This window comes from Scardinius erythrophthalmus (genome assembly GCF_964197995.2).
Source record: "Scardinius erythrophthalmus genome assembly, chromosome: 2".
Taxonomy (NCBI): domain Eukaryota; kingdom Metazoa; phylum Chordata; class Actinopteri; order Cypriniformes; family Leuciscidae; genus Scardinius; species Scardinius erythrophthalmus.
The window spans coordinates 4,725,915-4,748,751 of NC_138222.1; the positions used below are offsets into that span (position 1 = coordinate 4,725,915).

Genomic DNA, 22,837 nt, shown 5'->3' on the forward strand with positions numbered 1-22,837 from the left:
CTAAACAGAGCGTTACTGACAGACTGGGAAGAGAGGAGCTGCAACAATGGAGAATATGGGGGAAATAATCAACATTCAAGCATGAAAACTTGTTCTAGAAGAGGCCAAAAAAATTTGAAAAGGGGAATAATAGGCCCTCTTTAAAATTTGTGTCAAAAAAAACCCCCATGTTTCAATCATCCTGTTAGGTTAATGTTTATCACTACCAGAGTAACACGAGAACGAACATCTCACTAAACTTGTTATAACTACACGGGTAATTCATTTTTTGGCCCGCGACCAGAAAAACAAAACAACAGGCCTGCAAAGTGTTTTCACGTTCCTCTAGAGGAGACTTCCTTTTCGCCGGTCCGAGGTTTCATGGTCTTTGCGGTTTAATAATATGAAAGACATTCTTAACATTTTGTAGCTTTTTTTCTCCTCAACTGTTTCCTTGGATCGCTGGGAAAGTAAATGAAACAATAAAGGATGTAATCCCAGTAGGGTTTCATACAATCAGTGGAATCTCTCTCCTGTTTGCACATTAAACGGCAAAAATCAGCAGAACAAAGCAGATGATCTACACTTCTCATTCAAATACGGAGGAGCGGATTAGAATTACAAGAAAGCTTTTGACTGTAGATTTTTCAGCATGATAATATGGCATATAGAATAATCCTATTCGTGTAAGTGAAGTTTGTTGAAGATTGATTATTCTTTTTAACAGATACAAAGATACGATTTGATCAGTCTGAAAATGTTTTAAGTCTCATAATGATAAAGTTACTAACCAAAGTTTAGTAGTTACAGCAATGGGTTTGTTCAAATCCTCAACCCACAGTATGAATACGTGTACTAATAATCTAACCCTCATCTGAAGCACTTCGGCAACCACATGCACTCTGTTTGGCTGATAAGAGCAATGCACTCAAATAGCCTCCAAATCAAATAAAATCCATTTACAGCATCTCCATAAATGGCGCAATGAAAACGGCGGATTAATAGACTAATGAAAGCATGTGTGGTGTTGTGTCTGGCTCCAGCATGCCTGTATTTATGGGCATTAGATGGCAAGTATGCCAAGAAGGACTTTGTTTTCCTGCCTATAATCTAACACTAACCTACTTCTACTACTAGCACAAATACTAAAACTGTTGCTCAATTCAGGCATAAAATCTTAACTAAATGCAAGTTAATTTTTTTCTCAGTCAAACATTAACTAATGGTCATACATTATGAATCTGCACATTCCATGTTTTGTGTAGATAACCTGGGTATGGTCTATATTAACCATTACCACACGGCATACTTGGCAGTAAACTCAGGATGTGAATTCATTCCTGACATCTGAATCCAAGAGTTTCCAACTCGTAGAGCAATTAAAGCGTGGAACTTGGCAGATGCGGTGAAATTCCTGTACTTTTATCAAGGAACAAACAGCAAAACTGTTGTGGCAATGGGAATGAATCCCGTCAAAAATGCCATTAACAAAGAACATCAAAAATACTTTTAAACAAAATTACCCAGAATCCCTCAATGTGGGTTCAGACTGAGCTCTCCATAACCGTGATGCAGGGATGACATATTTTTCGTAGGCCAAAACCCGGAAATGAGTTAACGTTTTAGCATTTCTGGTTCCATCATCCTGAAGTCAATGGGTTTTTGGTTAAATGACTGAAATAAAAAGCTCAAGATATTTTTCATGAAAAATTGTGAGAAAAAGTCAGAAATGCATGATATAAACTCGCAATTGCGAGAAATAAAATCAGAATTGTGAGATATAAACTCGCAATTGCGAGAAATAAAATCAGAATTGTGAGATATAAACTCGCAATTGCGAGAAATAAAATCAGAATTGTGAGATATAAACTCGCAATTGCGTGTTATAAAGTCAAAATTGCGAGATCACAATTCTGCCTTTTTTCTCAGAATTGTGGCTTTATATCTCACAATTCTGACGTTATAACTCGCAATTGCGACTTTATATCATGCAATTCTAACTTTATTTCTCGAAATTGCGAGTTTATATCATGCAATTCTGACTTTTTCTCACATTTTTTCAGCTGTGCTAGTTCCGGAAGCATTTTTTCCATTCATTTCTCCTATAGAGATTTAAAGCATTAAAGCGTTATAAGCCATGGAGCCAGCCAACCAGCTACGAGGTGCATCAAAACATTACAAACGTTGCAAAGAAGCAGCAAAAAAGTATTTGATAATCAGAGAAAGGTACAATTTAAGACTGTGAACTTATGGCTTTAGTGAGGGAAAGAACAACAATCCCATGAAGCATTACAGACAGCATAATGGAATAACAAACAATGGAGAAATATAAAACTACTCATTATATACACACAGATATTCAAGTATTTTGAGAGCATAGGAGTGGGAGGAGCTAAAGAGCTCTTGCTTGTGGCAATGCTTTGATTGGTGGAATTTTCTGTACAGCATTGTGGGTAATGTAGTTTTCACCACAAATTCCACTGTTAAATATGATTATTTTAAATATAAGCTGAAATAATGCAGACTGGAGGCTTCAATAGAAGCAAATACCATAGATTACAACCTCATAGCTCACAGCAAGGCTGTCTTTAAAGGTTTACAGGTTATCGTAAAAATAATTTTCCTATGGAGAAAATAGAGAGTCATTGAATATAGAGAGAAAATAAATATGGAGAGTCATGGGTAAATGACGTCATGTTTCACTATATTAATGGAGTCATGGGTAAATGATGTCATGTTACACTATATTAATGGAGTCATGGGTAAATGACGTCATGTAAACACCGATTGCTTGATGCAGTTATGGTATCATCAAGCAAACCAGCATGCGACTTCAAAACTACAAGTATATAATAAAAAGAAGCAGATTTGACTTTGATAACACCTTTGACTTGGATCATTTGTCACAAGAAGTGCTAAACCCACAAGTGATAGTCTGTTATTTACACATCTGCATAAAGTGACACGTCCTACGACAGCGTGTGATTTATGTTGATAAAATACACCTTGTGCAAGCAAATCTGTCAAAGTTAGTTTATCAAATCTGGACTCTGGACTGACTAGAATCTTAAACTAACAAACCCTCTTTGAGCAAGCATGTAGTTTGAGGTGCGTCACAAAGGCACGGCTTTGACAGGCTGTCATTACCGTAATTGGTTGCCTCTTTAGTCATCCTAGGAGAACGAACTCATTGAGAAAACACACATTATTACAGAGACACAATTCTTTGTCTGGGGTTGGAGTAAAACAACCCTTTTTATTGTCTCATTATCAAACGGTTTATATTGTGTGAAACTCTACCTCACATGATCACACAGCCTGAGGCATCCATCAACCCAACCTACTAAAGGCTTCAGTAATGGTTACAATTCCCCCGTTTTGTAGGATGAATTGAATTATTTTCAAGGAATGTCTACTCCCATAAAACACAGATATGGCCCATGCCCAAGTTTCTATGAAATTCTGGTCCCTAAACTTACTAAAGTTAGTCTAAAGCAAGCAAAAACACATATTTTCCCATTAATCTCCATCAGTAGAATATATAATCTGGGTTGATTCAATAATATTCAACAATATTATTTTTCTGTCTGCATAGACACCATTATATGAGAACTGAACTGAGCTGGACGATGACATCACTGTTTCTCCTGAGCGGCTATATATATATATAAATTAATGACTTTTTTACAACAGAAATGAACCATCACTGAACTTACTCAAGCTGGACTGTGATGCTATTTTCTTCAAGAAAAAAAACTTTGTCGCATTATTTTCCTGTTTTCACTGCAAAGCTGCTTTGAAACGATCTCTATTGTAAAAAGCGCTATATAAATAAAGGTTAAAAAATAAAAATAAAAAAGGAATTCATGCACTTCAAGGGAGGTTGAAAGTGCACAAATGTAAAGATCGCAAACCTTTACACTTTGCCGAAAACATTCAGTCAAGCAATATGTGTACTTAATTTATTCTGTGTGCAGTCAATATAACTTGAGTCATAATTGCTGGCAATAAATCACTTATTAGTCTAAAATCTTGAGTCGTGTGTGGGGAGAGAAGCTGATGGTTATCTCAATAAATGAATAAATAAAACATTACCTGCTCCAGCTTAAAGATGTGCTGGTTGAAATAGTGCTGAAGTCTCTCGTTGGCGAAGTTGATGCAGAATTGTTCAAAGCTGTTGTTCTCATAGTCCTCAAAGCCAAAGATATCGAGAACCCCGATGGCCAGGATCTGAACAGATGATGAGATGCAAGGAACATTAAGAACAGAAAAGTACTAGGCATTTTAAAGCGTTCTTGTGTCATTGTGGCAGTAAAAAACTGTAGGGGGAATGTCTGCGTTATTAAACTAGATGTGTTGTCAATCAGCCAGCTAACAATATGTCTCCGGTTAAAGGGATATTTCACCACTGGAAAGATAAATGTGTATTTAAATTGGGTTATTTATGTAGTATAAATGTTAAATTATTTTAGAAGTTGGTGCCTTCTAGACTGAGAAAAGCCAGGAAATGTATTTTTGGCTCATGTGGATGAAAGACAACAACTCCCAGAATGCACTTGCTTCGCTGCCCTACGAGGACACTCCCAAGCCACGCCTACCGGTTACAGAGGGCAGTATCGGGAGAAATGATACAGCTAGGCTACTAGTCGACTCGAAACTGAAAATACGCCGTTTTACCGTGAGATCCCCCTATGGGCGGGTTGAAGACATGCGGGACAAGCTCCTCCAACTGGCTGAGGTCTCTCGCCTCTGATGAGCTAAATGACGATTTTTGCGTCATCTGAGGTTTTTTTCCAGACACACAATACAGAAATCTCTCGTCTCAGGGGGAGATGAGGGAGGGAAGCATGGTCATTCGAAAATACTACCGGGTTTCTACTGATGCAAAGGGATCCTTCGCCGATTAGCATTAAGTAAGTCAACGCTTGCTCATCAAGATCAGGGATCTACAGATGTTTCATTTGCATTTACCGTGTGTGAATAATTAGTTGTCAACAGAGTCAAAGATTAACACTCTCCAACTGCCAAATGAGAGCAGATTCACAAAGGCTGCGATTTAACTATGCATGATTATTTGAGCTGCACCGGTGAAACGATTATCGGCAGATAAAAGCAATTATTTTCACTACTGTTTAAAAACAGCTGATGATCAGGGCCGATTATATCCTGTTAATAAAAAGGGGACGGAAAAAAAAACGTGTCAGCCTACAAGAAAGTCTCTCTTGTGTTGAATTTAGAGCAAGTTAACGCGACAATGCATTAGAGAACTCCGGTCAATTTTAACATTGAGCTCATTTTTTTGTAAATTTGGAGTGCTGTCAGTACAGAGAACAACGACAAAAATCGGTGTTGCCTACACCGTGTTATCCTCTTTTTAAAATTTGCACCCTGTTGACTTCAATGGGGCAATATATAAACCTGCTTTTAGCCTCTTAACATCCTTGATGTGTCATTACAAGTGCACAGCCAATGTGAGTGATTCCTTCAGAGTGAACGTGGGTGAATCTGACTGCAGTAGATGTGAAAGAAATGGATAAAAATGATGTTATTTAAGCCAGCGCAAATACCTGTATTTACATCCTGTTTTCGGTTGAAGTCCATAGTAATCGATTGTCGAGTTCACGCGCATAGGTTTAGTTATCTATGATCACGCGCATGAACTCGGCAATCGACTACTTTGGACTTCAACCGAAAACAGGATGTAAATACAGGTATTTGCGCTGGCTTAAATAACATCATTTTTATCCATTTCTTTCACATCTACTGCAGTCAGATTCACTCGTGTTCACTCTGAAGGAATCACTCACATTGGCTGTGCACTTGTAATGACACATCAAGGATGTTAAGAGGCTAAAAGCAGGTTTAGTACTTGCCCCATTGAAGTCAACAGGGTGCAAATTTTAAAAAGAGGATAACATGGTGTAGGCAACACCGATTTTTGTCGTTGTTCTCTGTATTGACAGCACTCCAAATTGACAAAAAAATGAGCTCAATGTTAAAATTGACCGGAGTTCTCCTTTAACAGTTAAAAATTAGCGATGTAAAAGCAAGCTCTATAAATCACCTGTAGTTCAAGCCAGAGTTGGCAGATCTGCGTTTTTTCCCCATCCAACAATCAACAAAAAGCTTTATCACTTGTGAAAAAGTCTCAACTTTTAAATTCTGTCCATTTGATCACAAAATTCAAATAATAATGGCATTTTGACGCACTTAAATGTTACGTAACGATCGCTGCAGCGCCTCAGTGACTCTTTTATTCCACTTTGTTTTGAATTTGGCCCTTTTCTTTACTTTTTACCTTTTTTTCATATATATATTTGTTACCCTGGAAATCCAGAGTTCTCACGAGAGCACAAGTTGAATTTGCTCAGCGAATTACTCATTATTAAAAATCATTAAATATGCCCTTGTATCCGAGCTGCACCAATCACATCGGGTTATCTGATATAGGCGGGCCAGAGGCGAGCTAAAGCGATGACGACAGCGCTGTGACGTCGAAGTCATTAGTAAACATTGCAAGATGGCTATGGATGAACACCAGTTGTTTGAAACGGCTTTGGCCGCTATAAAAAAGAGGAACAGAAGACGGTGCTCGAATCGTTCCTTTGCAAGAAGGGCGTTTTTGCTGTTTTGCCGACCGGACACGGTAAGAGTCTAATCTACCAGTTAGCTTCGCTGGTAGCTAAGCGATAACTTGTTGTGATTGGTCGTAGTGTTATCCAATTGTGTGCAGTGAGATGTTCAAATGCATGCTTGGTGCCGCCCCTCGAGCTGGACGATTTTCATTAGTCGATGCCAGACCTTTAATCTTTCAGATTTAGGTCTGGATTTCCAGGCTATATATTTGTACTACATATACATATTTGTACTATCTTGTACATCCTGTCCATCCGTTAACTCCTGTCCATTTACATCGTGTGAATCTGCTCATGTGAATCCATGAACTTCATGTTATGTGAATTACCCAAGACTTAATCATCCTGAACTTAAAATAAAAGTAATCAGACACGCCATCAAGTTTCTGCAACTCCAACGAACTTTGGATATATCTGATGTCCAACACACTTTAATACAAGTAGTGGCATGAGAAAACATGCAATCACAACAAAAGTTATGTTGAAAGATACATCACAAAATACCTAAATTAATTATGACTCATGTAATTGCTTAATCAGTGTTTCAACCCAGGAAAGATGCCAATAAAACCGCTTAACGTTGCATTTATCTCAGGAAAGTTATCAGATGTTCACAGTTCATTAGTTAGCTATAAACACTTTAAAGAGGAGCTTATTTACTTTTAATTATTAATGTATGCTTGAATAAATTTGTCATGAAGACAAGTGTTTATGAAACTACCTTATGTGCAACTGAGTTGTACACAAACATTTGAGCTTTTATTTGAGTGTTGTTATTATACCTGAAAGTAAAGAGGTTAAAATTAACAGCAAAGCCCAAACTATCATATTCAACTGTTAATATTATAGTAATGTACCAAATGAGAGGGTTTCCCTGTTTAGTTTACAGCATTATTTGGGAGAGATTTTTTTTGTGTGTGTTGCTTATAATGTGTTGCTAACCCTAATGTGCCAACAAACTTGTAATGAGAATCATTTTTAAATAAATTTTCAACAAATGAGAAGCTTAAGGTTTCCACCAAAATCCAAAATAAAAGCTCTATGGTTTAACGATTAAGAAATGAAGGCAGTCATAAATATTAGTAATGTAATCTTAGTTGTAAAAAAATATATATTATTAGCACGGTTTTATTTTGCAGTACAATAGCATTACTATGGAACTAATACTAATACTACTACTATTAAAACAAATTAACTCACTGAGTATTAGTATAGTATATAGTTAAATCTTAGTATTAGTAGTAATTGCCTGTTTTGAAGTGAAATAATAGTTTCATGGCCGACCCAAAACACGTTTTTATTTTCATGCCTTCAGTCAACTCATCAAGTGCAGAAAGCCATGTGCTGAACATTGTGTTTTTGTGAGTTAATGTTCAGAAGGTGAACCAGGTTAACATGAGCTGTTAAATTAAGTAAAAAATATTAATTTTGGTTTATCAGAAGGTAAAGTCACACTATTCTGTCATAACTGATTCGCTGTTTTCTCATGCTTGCTTGAGCATGTTTTATTGTGGCACATTAAAAAAACGTGCAGAAATGCTCCTTAAAAAACACAAGTGTTGAGCCCTGAATGCAACAGTGCGATCTTATTAGCGAGAATGTTCACACACTTATAAAGTTTATTTCAGGCTTGACTAGCATAATGTTCAGCAGAAATCTGCTAGTGAATAGCTAACAGCAGGGGCTCAGTCAGTGTGCCTGAATATATCCCATTACATAATGTCTCCATCCATAATTTAGAGATTAAAGCAGTGAGAGCCACAGAAAAACAGGGTGCGTCTCTGTCAGATGAACTCATATTCCTGCGGTGTAATGTAATTTATGTCAGGTGACTCACTAGGGCTCCACTCATTCTCAATCGTTTGGGATTTATCAGTAAAAATGATTTTACCTTGGCTGACTCTTCCAAGTCCCTTTGGTTGAGCAGGGCATGATTGATCCTGAACACGATCCAGTCGAAAAGAGCGTTGTAGAGAGACTTAGCCATGGAGTCCCGCACGGTTTCAGCCTGCAAGAGAGAGAGAAATGTCCATTTGATTTAATTATCAAGACTTTTTAACATACGTTGTTAAATCTATTATACTTCAGCAACATTTGTGAGCTGTAAATGTTCGTTTAAGGTGGGAATTACTATTAAAAGTGGATAAACCTCTGGATAGACGGGGTTTGTTTATGGTAACTTGTCTTAGCAAATGAAAGATGACATTAGACTGTTTAAGGCTCAATATTGAGACACAGACGCTCACAATTTAAATTTGCTGTAACAGAGCTACAGCTAAACACAAGACTGATCCAAAACTAGTACAGATAATCCAAAATAGTTGCATGTTGCGCCACTCAAATCACGAGGATCGTGAAACTAGTCTAATGATTTTTTAGGAAACTTAATGCCAAATAAATAAGACTGAATATTCCATAACCATCACAATATTCACTAGGGATGCACCGATATAAAAAAAAAAATGTGGCCAATACCGATAATTCTTTATACCGATAAATTGGCCGATAAATATTTATCCAAATTTTTATATAATTTTCGAGAGCCTGATTACAAAAACAAAAGTCTCACCATTAAATGTCCCAATCACACAATTATAATGTTCTTATTATACTTTTATGTAGCCTATATGACAGATAATCCATTATTTATCGGCTTTAATATATTGGCCAGATGTTCTTATCAGGCCGATATCCATTAAAAAATTAACATATATCGGCCGATACCGATATGTATCGTGCATCCCTAATATTCATAATGTTGGTTAATTTAATATCGACAACAAAGTCATTGCACATATATCTGGAATATACAATATAATCGACCAGTCCTAGTTGGTGGGGGAGAAAACTGTTATTTGTGGTTATATAAATGACTTAACAACTCTATATTTGCTAGGTTTGTAATGTTTAAATCTGTAAGCATATGCAGTTCAAGGGATTTATTAAGTTGTTTGTGAACCTCTGATTTTAATAAAACCGCTGGTCAGTTCAATATTTAAAGATGACAGGAGAACTGAGTCCTAATGCTGGAAAAAAGCTCTGAAAACCTCATGGCTGGTTCTAATTATGATGATGGAGCATGACGAAGCCCATGAGAAACACATTACTTCACTGAGCCTCACTTCACTGAGGGGGCGAAATGAAGAAAATCAAAAATGTTACATTTTTAAATGTTAAAGGTATAGCGGAGGATCTTTCCAAATTTTAGATAAGACCCGCCCTCTCCACTTTTTGAAAAGTTTGGTTGATTCACCAGAATGATTGACAATTAGGAGGACCAATAGTTTACACTACCCACCAGGAAGTAAAACATCCTCCGCTATACCTTTAAGTGATGGCCCACTTTAGACATCCTACTATCTATAAGTAATTTTGCAACTAGGGTTGGGTCTTATTGGGTCAAGATATTATACATTTTATTTCACGATAACTATATGCATCACAATACAGTTAATTTGTATTATTTTATCTCATATCTGATATTAAAAAAAAAGAAAATAGAAGCAGATTACAAACAATAGGACAAATTCAATATAACAAAAATATGAATTACACAAATGAAGATTTCAGGTACAATTTAACGTAGTTAGAATTAGTACAGAAACGTAATAATCAAATGTAAAAAATTAATTATTGCATAGTCTCTACAGTTTGAATTAAATATAAATGTATTCTTAATAAAGCTAAAAAAGTTATTCAGACAAGAGTAGTGAGTTATTTTCTCTTTTGTCTGATTCACATTAATGACACAGAGCAGCAGGTTTATTAGGCTACTGTCACTTTAAGACCAAACGCACAGATCCATTACACTGATACACATCCGGTTTACACTGTTTACTTTAACTTGAGACATAACCGGCTGTGTCTACATGAACACTCCGCACGATGGGCATTTTGGCATAATTGTGTTTGTATTCGACCATTCAAGCGCAATAAGACGTGAAAGAGAAGAGAATCTGCTTTCTGTGTTCGTACTTTCGCTGTGTGTCAGTCAGCGTGTGAACGCATTGAGTTCTTTATCACTGCTTCACACTGTTTAACATCGCACAAGTCCTAAATTCACGATGGCCTTCTGAGAGAGGCAGCTTTCTGTGTGCGCACTTTCAGTACGAGCACCACACACAGTTCCTTTTCAGGATATATTGCTCTTATAACGCTTTTTAACATCAAGCACGTCTCACACTTTATATTCTCATTCATGCATTTCATCACTCTGAAGTGTCAATAGTGCTATTTATTTACTTTCTGCTATACACACACACACAATATAGCACATTTCTGACTCCGGTTTGAACATAAAAGGCTAAAAAAAAAATACATTTTCCGTGCATGTGTGTGTGAGGTAAAAGGACACAAGCTGTTGAAGCTCCGCCCCCTGTGCCGGGAGCAGCAGCTCATTTGCATTTAAAGGAACAGACACAAAAACGGTGCGTTTTTGCTCACCCTCAAAAAGTGACAATTTCAACATGCTATTTAAACATATCTATGGGGTATTATGAGCTAAAACTTCACATACACAACTCTGGGGAGATGTGTGTGAAAAGAGCACACACATGTTGTTGATGTTGTGAAAAGAGCATTATACCACCCCTTTAACAAAAACTCAACAAAACATTTCTTCAATTGCCTGACTTTAAACAACTGTCAGTCAAAAATATCATCCAAAATGACTTTGAACATGAGCAGATGAAGATAAATAAATGATCGATTGCTGTCGATATTCCGAATAATGTGTCCCAATATTAAGCTTTTATTCTGGCTAACTGTTTAATGTTTTTAAATGACAATGCTAAAAGGCAAACCTGTTTGTTGCTTACCTCAGCCAGTTTGTATGGGACGATCAGCTTCTCGCCCACGGTCACCGTCTTCCGTGTCGTCAGAGCCTCAAAGAGCATTTCCTCCTTGACCTGTCATGATCCAAGACAAGTTTCTCATTTGAACTCTTCAGGCACAAGTACAAATAGATATCTAGCTTTTTGGTGTATGATTTAAGGGGTCAGCTCAAAAGATTTGGATGCATTCATTCGAACTCATTAGTACTGTATCCCAAATCTCTACTTCCATCAGCAATAAAACACATGAATCACAAACTACAGCTTTAATACAAGCCAGTGTTTAGTTTCATAGATGGACAAGGAGCAAAACATTACAAGCACCAAGCAGCAGTAATGGCCGTGAGAAAGGTTTCTTTTTAATTGTTGACTTTGGGGCCTGCAATGTTGAGTTGTCCTTTAAACATCCGGTAGCACTCAGTAATATTGGCTTTTGAGGTTTCTTAAGACTGTAATGTAGCACGGCATCCACCTCTATCCTGTAACATTAATAATATAGAAAATAAAAACAATACAGCTATACTCATTATAATAATAATGACTCAAATGGTTAGCATCTCAGGAAATAAACCATAAACTTCGCATATAACAACTGTTACGAATCAAAGTCTGCACACACAATGCCATGGACAATCAAGAGACCTCAACACAGGCCAACACTCGCTCATTCACATATTAAAAGGGCTGATATGAACCCAGCGGTGAACTGGGAAAAATATGCGGCTGGTTCATGCACACTGGGAAAGATGTCTACATCTAATATAGTGATTATATAAACTCGTTGAGTCATTCAACTGTAATCGTGAACAGATGTGTAAGGACTCAAAGATTTGGACTGGCCTCATCTGAATATATTATAATAACTTCGAGGTGCAAGCCTACACACACACACACACACACACACACACCTTTCCCTGCAGTCTGAGTGAGATTGTAAAATCACGTGTTCATTCTCTCTTTCCTTCAGTGTTACTCATGACTAAAGTGTGTGTCTAAAGATAAAGGCCAGATGTCTTTGATCACACTATTGGGCCACAAGAGGTCCTGGTATAGAGAGGTGTGTGTGCACTGCATACATTATATATGTGTCGAGTTCAAAGGCTCTGGAATCACATCCTATATCCTGTTGGCCCAGAGTACCGGCTTCATGCCTTTATTCAGGAACTCCTTCTACTTCCTTGAGTAGTTTAATGACCAAATCCTGTGCAAAAGGAACCCAGCCTTCGTCTTTTCCCAAGACACTTGTTCAAATCTCTAGGATTTGAGAACTTAAATCACATGAATTCCATAGGAATGGTTAACCTCACCCGTTTGGCTTTGTTGTTCTGTTTTAATTGGGGGGGGGGGGGGGGGGGTCAGTACATATATTTATAGGTATGTATGTACATGTTCATTGATATTTAAGAATATGCGCTGATATGCATTTACAAGCATTCAGTGGCGTACATGTAATGTAGCATATATTTGATATGTATATATGCAAAATTAATTTTACTCCCTTCTGTTAAGATTGTTTTTACTTTCATTGTTAATCTCGTAAATCAAAATAAAAAAATATATAAAAAAATAAATAAAAATCACTTGAATTCCAAATATTCACAATTCAATGAAAATCTCATAAGAGTCAATTTTAAAAAAACAGTCTAACCCTGTGCCCAAATTATATGCCTACTTTTCTACTATACAGTCAGTGGAAAACTCTGTGAACCGATGGGATACTACTTCCCCCCGATATTACGAATTGTGCATCCAATGGACACTTTACTGTCCAATGAGGCTTTAGGAGAGGACCTGTGAATATCAGTGAAGCGACGAAACTTGTAGTACGCCCATATTTCCTTCATACTATATAGAACATGCTTCGCAAGAAGTTCTTCATTAAATGTAGTGCCTATATTTCAGATGCAGCTTAACGTCTCATGAAACCGCCCTGTTTTAGCACTGTCACTCACTCAGAATCTCATGAATAGCGTGGAGAAAAGCTCAGAAACGGATGACGTAAATGTGAACTCTCCAGCAACGACAGCCAATCACCACTGCGGATTAACGCATATACTTCACTTTTCGTGACTTTGATTCAAATATACGAAATAGCTCAGAAAAACAAAACAAAAATGACCATTTTCACTTAATAATAAACATAATGGGCCCTATCTTGCACCCAGCGCAAATTACTTTGTACACCGACGCATGTATCATTCCTATTTTGCACCCGACGCACAGCGGACTTTTCCCTCCACAGACGCACATCGGTAAATTAGGGAATGAACTTGCGCTCCCGGGGGCGGTCCAGCGAAAAGAGGAGGCGTGTTCCGGCGCAAACGTTCCCTGGTGCTATTTTGCAGTTCCAGAAAACAATTCCACCACTGACCAGGAAAAACCTCGTCTAAAGTCAGTGGCGCGTTATTCAGATGCTATTTTAAGGGCGCATGCTTGGCCATAATGTCGCGCTCAAACACTTTGCTTCTTTCATCTACACAGACGCAGCAGTTTCCATTTTTGCAAACCATACATAATTACAAGGAAAATATTACCACACGAGGGAAATCATTGTGGCGTCCATGAAGATGTGAAAAAATAGGCATAAATTTAGCTTACACATTTACCCAAATAATTATATATCATATAATCATCAAACAGAGCTATTTGTGTGTCTTCAGGATGAATAGTAGTAAATGTTGTATGGTGCTTCTCCTTTTGCCTTCCATAAAGAGGGACGTGCAGGTTCAGAATGACTTGTTTTGATAGGTAGAGTAGGGAAGTATACGACGGCTTGGACGTTGAAGACTTTTCTTTCTACATTTTTCTTTTGTATTAGATAGGTTAGGGGAAATGGGTTAGAAAGATTTAGTTTTATTCTTTTCTTTGTGTTGGCACTGTCCAATTTTCCCTTTTTCCTCCCTAGGTCTGGTATAACATAATTTGCTGGCTTTCTTTGATTTTTTTTGTTTTGATTGTAAATAATAAATCTTTGTTTAAATTTCTCTCTCTCTCTCTCTCTCTCTCTCTCTCTCTCTCTCTCTCTCTCTCCTTCTCTCTCTCTCTCTCGATAGATAGATAGATAGATAGATAGATAGATAGATAGATAGATAGATAGATAGATAGATAGATAGATAGATAGATAGATAGATAGATAGATAGATAGATAGATAGATAGATAGATAGATAGATAGATAGATAGATAGATAGATAGATAGATAGATAGATAGATAGATAGATAGATAGATAGATAGATAGATAGATAGATAGATATCTTTTTGGCCGGTCATAGCACATAATAAGTTTGTTCACACGTTCTGCTGCTTCTCGATGGTCTTATTCACTCTCCCAGTGTTTTAATGGTAATTGTTGAAGGGTGGCCTAATGTTCCCCTTCTAATTCCCAAGACTTTTAAAAGCAGTGAAGGGTCATAAAGTAAATCAAATGAAAAAGCATGCAGTGTTTTGTAATGTGAAAGACTGATCCTGTACCTCCAGTAGCTCAGAAACTACAGGCAGAACTTCAGGATTGCAGATGTCAATGGAGTCATCCCGGTATATCTTCTTCTTGTATCGGATGTTCCCTAAATGAAGGATCGCTGACAGCAGAGAGAAAATCCTGCAAAGGTAAAAAAAAACATCAGACGTGAGTGAGAGTGAGAGTGAGAGATACAAAATGGGTAGTTGACAAATATCATGTTCATACCTTTTTCATATTTTTTTTATTTTTTTTTTAAGTTTGCATAAATTGTCAAACTAGACAAATTACTTTCCAAGGGTGCCTCAAGACAACATAAATTATTTAAAATAAGACAAAAACAAGCATGAAAATAAGCTTATTATTTGGTTATTTTTATGAAGAATACATATTTCTAGTTTTGCTAAGCTCAGTGATCAGTGAATATTGTTGTCGACAACGAAATTTGAAATCCACTATTTTAAGCCTCTGGACCTCTTGACAGAAGCCTTGAAATATAACTTATTTTTTTTCCAGGAAAATCAATGTAATATATTTTTGTTTAATAATATATTTTTTTATTAGAATTTAGAGGGGATTTTATGATACTATGCAATATTTATAATTTTTTTATGAGCTATTAGAATTACTATATACATTTATTTTTATGTTCTAAAAGATCACTTTTTCTCAAGATTTATATATTTTTGTTAGATAAGTATCAGTTTTTGCATTATGATTACAATCAAACATTACAGTTTTGTTAGAAAGGGAACACATGGGAAGTATTTTTGTTACTCAGTATTTGATAATTAAAAAATCTAATAAAACAAGGAATGGATAGCGATAATTCTTCATTGCTGCACAGTGGCTGCTTTGTAGTTTGTACCACCAAAATATTCTCTGAGTTTTCGTATTTCCCATTAATGTCCTATGTTGGTCATTTTTGACCGTGAAGGAACCAAGTGTGATTTTTTTTTTTACCCTTTAATATTTCCAAATCACGTCCATGATTTGTTTGGTGTTCACATAGCTAATGCGACAAAAGTCACCAAGTGTTATCCCATTCTGAATTTTCCGAAGAGGCCAAAAATGAAAACTGTCATCATTTACACAATTGATATGCTATTCTAAATCTGTGATTTTCTTTTTTTCCATGAAATACAATATATACACACACACACACATTTAATATTGATGTATTGTACTGGTCAGTCATTTCCACACAATGAATGGAGATTAAAGCTTTCAAGCTTTAAAAACAACACAAAAGCATCATAAAAATATCAAAGTAGTCCATATTACTTTTTTATAACCATAAAACCAATTCCTCTAAGACTACAGCATATGATATTGTTTGTGATTAACAGCCTGAAATTTAAGTTATTTACTGAAAATCTACAGTATGTTAACCATTGAGTTTAAAACTACTTCTACCCCAGCTGTCCTCATGCACATTCTTGAGTTTGTGTGAGATGTCAAAGATTTGAAAAAGGCCAAGATATTTAACAATACACGGACAAAATTGCATTTTTTTGTTTAAACTACTCGCTTAAGTGAATAAATATTTAATGCATGCTCGTAACTAATGAAAACATAAAAAAAATTGCATGCAAAGTTTGTGTTAGTTGACCAGAGTTTTGGACAAACTCACTGTTTACGTGTGACGGGAAGGAATCCCACCATCTCCATAGCCAGCTGTAAGCGCTCAAAGTCGTGCTTAAGATCCTCCCCTTCAACTGTGAAGCAATCCTGCTGGTGTCAACGAGAAAAACAAAGGTTACCAGCACTTCAAACAATCAAACACCATTGCACACCACAGTCTGAGGTTTGTTCATGGGTGGTTTGCTATGCAATCATTTTATTTAATTACTCTGTTCAAAAACCTGAGGCGTTATTGATGTTTCCTAAATGCTACAGCACATCAACACATATTAAGCTAATGGCATGTTGCATTCAAACACAAATGCATTCAAACACGAATATCATATGGACAGTAGAGCTGCTTTTTGGGGGCTTGTGTGCTGCCAACGCTCCGGAGAGAAACTGTCAGGGTTTGGTTGATTGACTTAAAGCACCATGTCATTATGAAGTTTGGTCAAAAACGCAAGAGCGGCCACATTTTTCTGGTTGAAAATGAGGGCGCTGGTGAATGTTAGCATATGCATGTTCTGCGCATGCAGTGGAAAATCCAGAGTGATTTGCCTTTTACACACACACACTGGAAATCTGGCACACCAGTAATGGTAAGAAGAAAAGTAGCAATTTATGACTAGATTTATTCCTTCAGACGGACCTGAACATGAGAACGGTTATTGAGTTTTCAGTGAAGAACTTGTTTGAACTTGTTTACAAAAATGACAGATAACTGTCCAAAAGATCTGCAATATCCGTGTTTCTCAATAGAGTTAGAAACATACACATTACATTGTGACCATATTGGTATTGGCTAAAATTACAGAAAATAATATTGATGACCCATATACATTTTTAATTATTTTATTGATGTCTGATTTTACTTTAATCACAGATTTTACATTTTTTAGCAGGTAAAATTCTAGATTTTTGCTTTATATTTATAACATCAGCCATCATATCATTTATCAGTCATATCTACACAAGTCAATTTTTTTTGGTTTACATTACTTAAATATATACTTTTGTGCATAATGATGTTTTGATGCCTGCTGTTCATTATAGGCAGAACAGCATAGATTTATAATACCATCATACTGATTATCAGCCATTAAAAATAAATATTATTATAAAAAATGTACACTGTCTCAGCCAAAACAGAAAAGTACTAAAATGTAATTAAATTTGCAAATTTGTTTTAAAAGTGTAGATTAGAGAATTTCAGTATTGATGGAAAGACTTTAGATTAGCGAACACATATTCACTATGAACTAGGAGTTTTCCCCTAACTATTAATAGTTAGTAAGGTAGTTACTAGGGATGTAGAATATGCTCATGCAGAATAACGCATTCATATCTGCTTTATAAGTACTAATAAACAGCCAATGTCCTAGTAATATGCATGCTGATAAGCAACTAAAAATGTGTTCCCTAATCTAAAGTGTCACCATATTGATTCATAATATCAGCTGGGATTTTTATATTGCTGCATCCCTCGTCTCGTTCACTAAGTGTTGCGAAGGAGACTTCTGTCCTCCACATGCTCGTCTCCAGCTGGCAGAGAAACTGCTTCATGCTCAACAACAACACAGTCCAACTTACACACACTTAATGAGACGGTGTCTCCTTCATCGCTCGCTTCATTACTGATGCCAAAATTATAGCATACCAGAGCACTGGAAAGGCAAACACTGCTGAAACTCTGTAAGCTTTACGGTTTAAACCAAATCCTGCCTATTTGTTTTCTCTCATTCACATTTGCAGGGTAAAAAGGCTTTTTCTCATGTTAAATGTTGTAAGACTTCAACCGAAACAGATTACATTATGCTCTCATTCACATTTGCAGGGTAGGGAATGTTTTTCTCATGTTAAATGTTGTAAGACTTCTCAACCGATACAGAAGCGAAATGACATATGATGTGGGTTTGACGCAAATTGACAAAATATTTTTGCATGTAGTTTCTTGTTCTTGTCTTGTAACACATTATGATCACTTACCTTCTGATTGCTGTTTATTTGAACAGCCACTCATGGTAACGTGCATTGTGAATTGAAAGACGGCACAAGAAGTCCAAAACCAGCATGAAAAGCAGGGGTCTCAAACTCACATTACTCAGATACACAATCAATGTGTGTTCAAGGGTGTATGTTCACACTTGAAGAATACAACTGCGTTTATTATAACAGGAGTGATCTACACTGATAAAATTATTTTGTGGTGAAGTAAATACTACAGAAAAAATAAATGTCATTTACATGAAAAAGTTAGTTTTAGGCAAGAAAAAAAAAACGAAGTAAATTCTATATTAGTACTCAATTCAAGCGTGTAGAATTGAAAGCGTAAATATCAACGCTATAAAATTAAGTAAAATTACTCAACTTTTCTGATACTGGTGTTCCCATCATGCACTGGGCCTTGAATAATTAATGAGGTTGATTTTTCACTGTTTTCCAGATGTTTTACACTTTTATCATTGCTTTTGTTGTTAGGATTAGTAACGTGCCATTTTGTGACATTTGGAGTTCGTTTTCTACTCAAAATTACATTCAAAAACAAAAACGATCCATCTAATGTTACCGTCATTGTGTATTGTCGACCAAGTATCGAGGTCTCTGCGTTCACATGACGCTTAACGTCTGATATGTAGATATACAATATCTATTGTATTTTTAAGTAAAGCATATACTTTAAAAGTATGGCTTAATTCAATATTATATTGTTTAAGTGAAATGTATTGCAAAGGAAACTTCAACTAAATAAATATTACTCAACCTTTCACTAGCCAAGTTAAAATTACTTATTTTCTTTGTTACTTTCACTTGAGTAGAGTTTACTTAATTCCATATGTGAAATTTACTTAAAAAATATTCGTGCCAAAGAAAAATTAAGTAAATTTTACTTATTGTCTTTTTTTAAGTGTAGTGTTGTTGTGGTTTTAGGGGCCATATCCAGGGAGCAACAGTTTGAGACCCTTGATAGAGAGCATGAAGACACCGCAGAAACAATCAGGGAATACATTCACCACACCAAAACAGCAATCATTCCAGCATACTCATGTTGATTTGGTCATTGATTTGTGTGTTGTTTCCTCGTCGAGTGTTAAAGTTGATCTCAGACCGCTGGAAAATTATGCTCAATCTTTTTTCCAATGGCATGAAAAAACTGTTCACAGCATTAATCATGATCAGATCTCCATCAGAAGTCTACAGTCATGGCATCAAATGTCAGAAATGCATGGGGAAGCAGGACATTATTAATAGGGTTCATTTAAACGGGTTTTTATCCCCAGATGCTATCATTTACTAGAGAGAAAGTTAATACATCCCTCAAGTTTCTCAAAACAAAAGGAAACATGTGAGTATTAATGCACTTGATGGTTCAAAGGAAGTCGATTGGGTTAAAAAGAAAGTAAAGCTTATAATTTAGAACTTTGACATACAATCTTCACAATAAAAATATTTGGTTTTTGATTAGTAAAGTTGCCTAACCTGCCCATTCACGGTAGAACCACTATAAAGGTCGGGTTAAAGGCATAGTAGAGTTGTAAACGGTGCTTTACGAAAAGTTACATCAGAGATATTCTTATTTAAGGAGGAAATGAAAACATGTTTAGTTATAATCATCTTTCAAAGTGTTGCAAAGTGGTGCGCTCGCCCCACAGGCTTCAAATCCAAGACATAATTACTAGATTATGATGTAGTTATAATGGTATATATAATAATAATAGTACATGTACTTACTATAGGGTTAGGGTTAGGGTAGGATTTGGTTGAGGGTTAGTTGCATGTAATTATGCATAATTTACTGTTATTTCTATGGTAAGTACAATATGTAACAAGGACACTGTAAAATAAAGTGTTGCCAAATAGTGTTGTAAAAAGTCCAGTACTTCTGTACCAAGTCGATATTGTGATATTGTATTGACATCTATGAATTATACATCTGCGCATTAAGTTTTGGAGTGTAAATGCAGACTAATATATCTGCCACTAATGTGATTTGTTTAATTGTTCTTCATTTTATACCTTTTTAAAGCAATTCACCATGTGAAATTGTTTTGATATCTACATGCTGTTTTAATGCGTTCATTTTCCAAACGTTCTTGCCATGGTACCAAAATTGGTACACTGGAATATGGTAGAGATTAAACGAAAAGTCAAAACAAAACTAGTATTTAAAGCACTGAATCAGTTCTCTTTATCATCGCAGGCCTACGATCTCAAGTTTACATTTGTAACTCCCTCCCAATGCAAATAAACCGTGTTTGCACTGTTGCTTATCACTCTTATCCAATCGCCTGTAGTGTTTACTTGCCAATGGAGATCTGACCGAGTTGCCCAGAGTTCAGACTATTTATAGAGGCAGACGAATTGCATGACGCCAGACCAGGGAACACCTCAAAAACACAATGACCAAACAAAATGTCCAGCCTAAGAGAAAGCCAGAGAGATGCAGCGAGCACACTAATTACATCCTGAGCCTCACACACACACACAGACACACACACACACACACACACCGAGGATGGGAGTGGTGTGTTGTGTGAAGGGAAAGCTATGGAAAGTGATTTGTGGAGCCAGGGACTCGTCTGTGTACAGCAACGACACACTATTTCAATACTGACCGGTTCGTTCTCATAGTAATTTTCCCAGTGCAGCCTTTGAGGTTTCTTTGTCATCTGGAAGTAAGGTAGATGGGATTAGAGCGACATTCCACACAATGCCTGCTAAACACATGCTGATTTTAAGTGGGAGAACAAAAGCATTATGGAATATAGACACATGCTATAGTTAAGAAGACAAAGGCAATGTTCAGACTGGAATACTGTCATACTACTTTTTCAGTATGCGCACAATATTACATGTAAAGCCCCGTTCACACTACAAGCGACTTTATCGCTGCATGTCGCCAGTGGCTGGCGATGAGGTCGTTAGTGGGCGTTCTCACTTCTGGTTGCCTAGGTAATGTTTGTGAGTGACATTCACGGATGTTACGTGTTGTAGAATGTAGACAACAAATCTGTTTTCTTGCCGCTACAAGCTAACATTTTGGAAGGAAAAGTCTAAATATAAATGGGATCAGTACATAAAATGCATAATATTAAAGATGAATGAGAAACAGCAAGTGCCCTGTGCTATCGCGGCTATTTAACTGCAGAAAATGGGCAAATACTGGTCTTTCTGAGTCCACGAAACCATTCGGGCTCGGAGTCAGCACGACGAGCACTACTGTATGTACACAGAGACATATCATAAATTATTGGACAGTTTCTGACCGCTAAAATAAACTTCTCATTCATCTTGCCTCGGTCAGACGCTGCACTGAAGAGTGACGGCTCCACTGACTTCACTCCTATTGGTTGTCGCTCGCGAAAGTCGCTCTTCATTTGCATAAAGTTAAACATTTCTCAACTTTGTCGCGTCGCCAGACACGCCCCATCCAGTCGCCAACGGTCGCGACCGCGCGTGTCACCGGAAGTCGCCCGCTCCCCATTGAAAATGAATGGTATCGCGTCGCTTGGTCGCGTGTAGTGTGAACGCAGCTTAATACCCAGATGACGACTACATTTGGTACACTGTGTGATATCCCACAATGCAATGGACTTCCCTAACTACTTTTGTGACTGGACTTAACAATTTTGCAAAACTGCCTATTTAAAATGAGTTATTTTAGAGATGATAGCGGTCACATGTCCTCACTGATGCATTTTTAACTCAATGCTTTGGTTTGAAATGTTTATCGTTGCACACTACAAACTGTTTCACACAGTCTACTATTAAATAAAATTAGTTGTATTGTTCACACTTCAGTTTAGGGTCCAATTCTCACTATTAACTAACTATTAACTCCCTCAATTAACTCCTAATCACTGCTTATTAATAGTTAGTAAGGTAGTTGTTAAGTTTGGGATTAAGGGATGTAGAATATGGTATTAATATGTGCTTTATAAGCACTAATAAACAGCCAATATGCTAGTAATATGCATGATAATAAGTTAATAGTGAGAATTGGATCCTGAACGAAAGTGTTACCGTTTTATTAAATACTGAACAGTATAGTATTCCAATCTGACAAGACAAAGATATAAAATGACATGTACAACAGATGGATTATGACAAAAGATGGCACACACTGAGGTGAAGAAACAATTTATATGAAGATTAGATTATTTTCATACAGATGGAGAAATTATTTACATTCATGCAGATTTATAAAACTAAAGAATTAGTTAATTCATAAAGAATCTGGTTTACTTTACAATCAGATTGAATATGTTAACATTAGTTATGGCTAACATTATAATGGCTAACATTTATGAA

At 36.5% G+C, this 22,837-nt stretch overlaps 1 protein-coding gene across 12 annotated transcripts in view; it reads right to left on the reverse strand.

Moving 5' to 3' along the window:
• myo9aa (myosin IXAa) overlaps positions 1 to 22,837 on the reverse strand; it is a 173,158-nt gene that overhangs the window by 65,327 nt on the left and 84,994 nt on the right. For 7 of the 12 annotated variants that reach the window (XM_081359629.1, XM_081359636.1, XM_081359633.1 and 4 more), the window contains exons 6-11: positions 21,142 to 21,195; positions 16,536 to 16,636; positions 14,917 to 15,043; positions 11,432 to 11,521; positions 8,506 to 8,622; positions 4,075 to 4,209 (exon numbers count right to left, since the gene is read on the reverse strand). In XM_081359629.1, coding sequence (XP_081215755.1) covers positions 4,075 to 4,209; positions 8,506 to 8,622; positions 11,432 to 11,521; positions 14,917 to 15,043; positions 16,536 to 16,636; positions 21,142 to 21,195 — 624 coding nt within the window. The remainder of the gene's footprint in view (positions 1 to 4,074; positions 4,210 to 8,505; positions 8,623 to 11,431; positions 11,522 to 14,916; positions 15,044 to 16,535; positions 16,637 to 21,141; positions 21,196 to 22,837) is intronic. The other 5 variants (XM_081359637.1, XM_081359630.1, XM_081359631.1 and 2 more) reach the window with 3 other exon arrangements.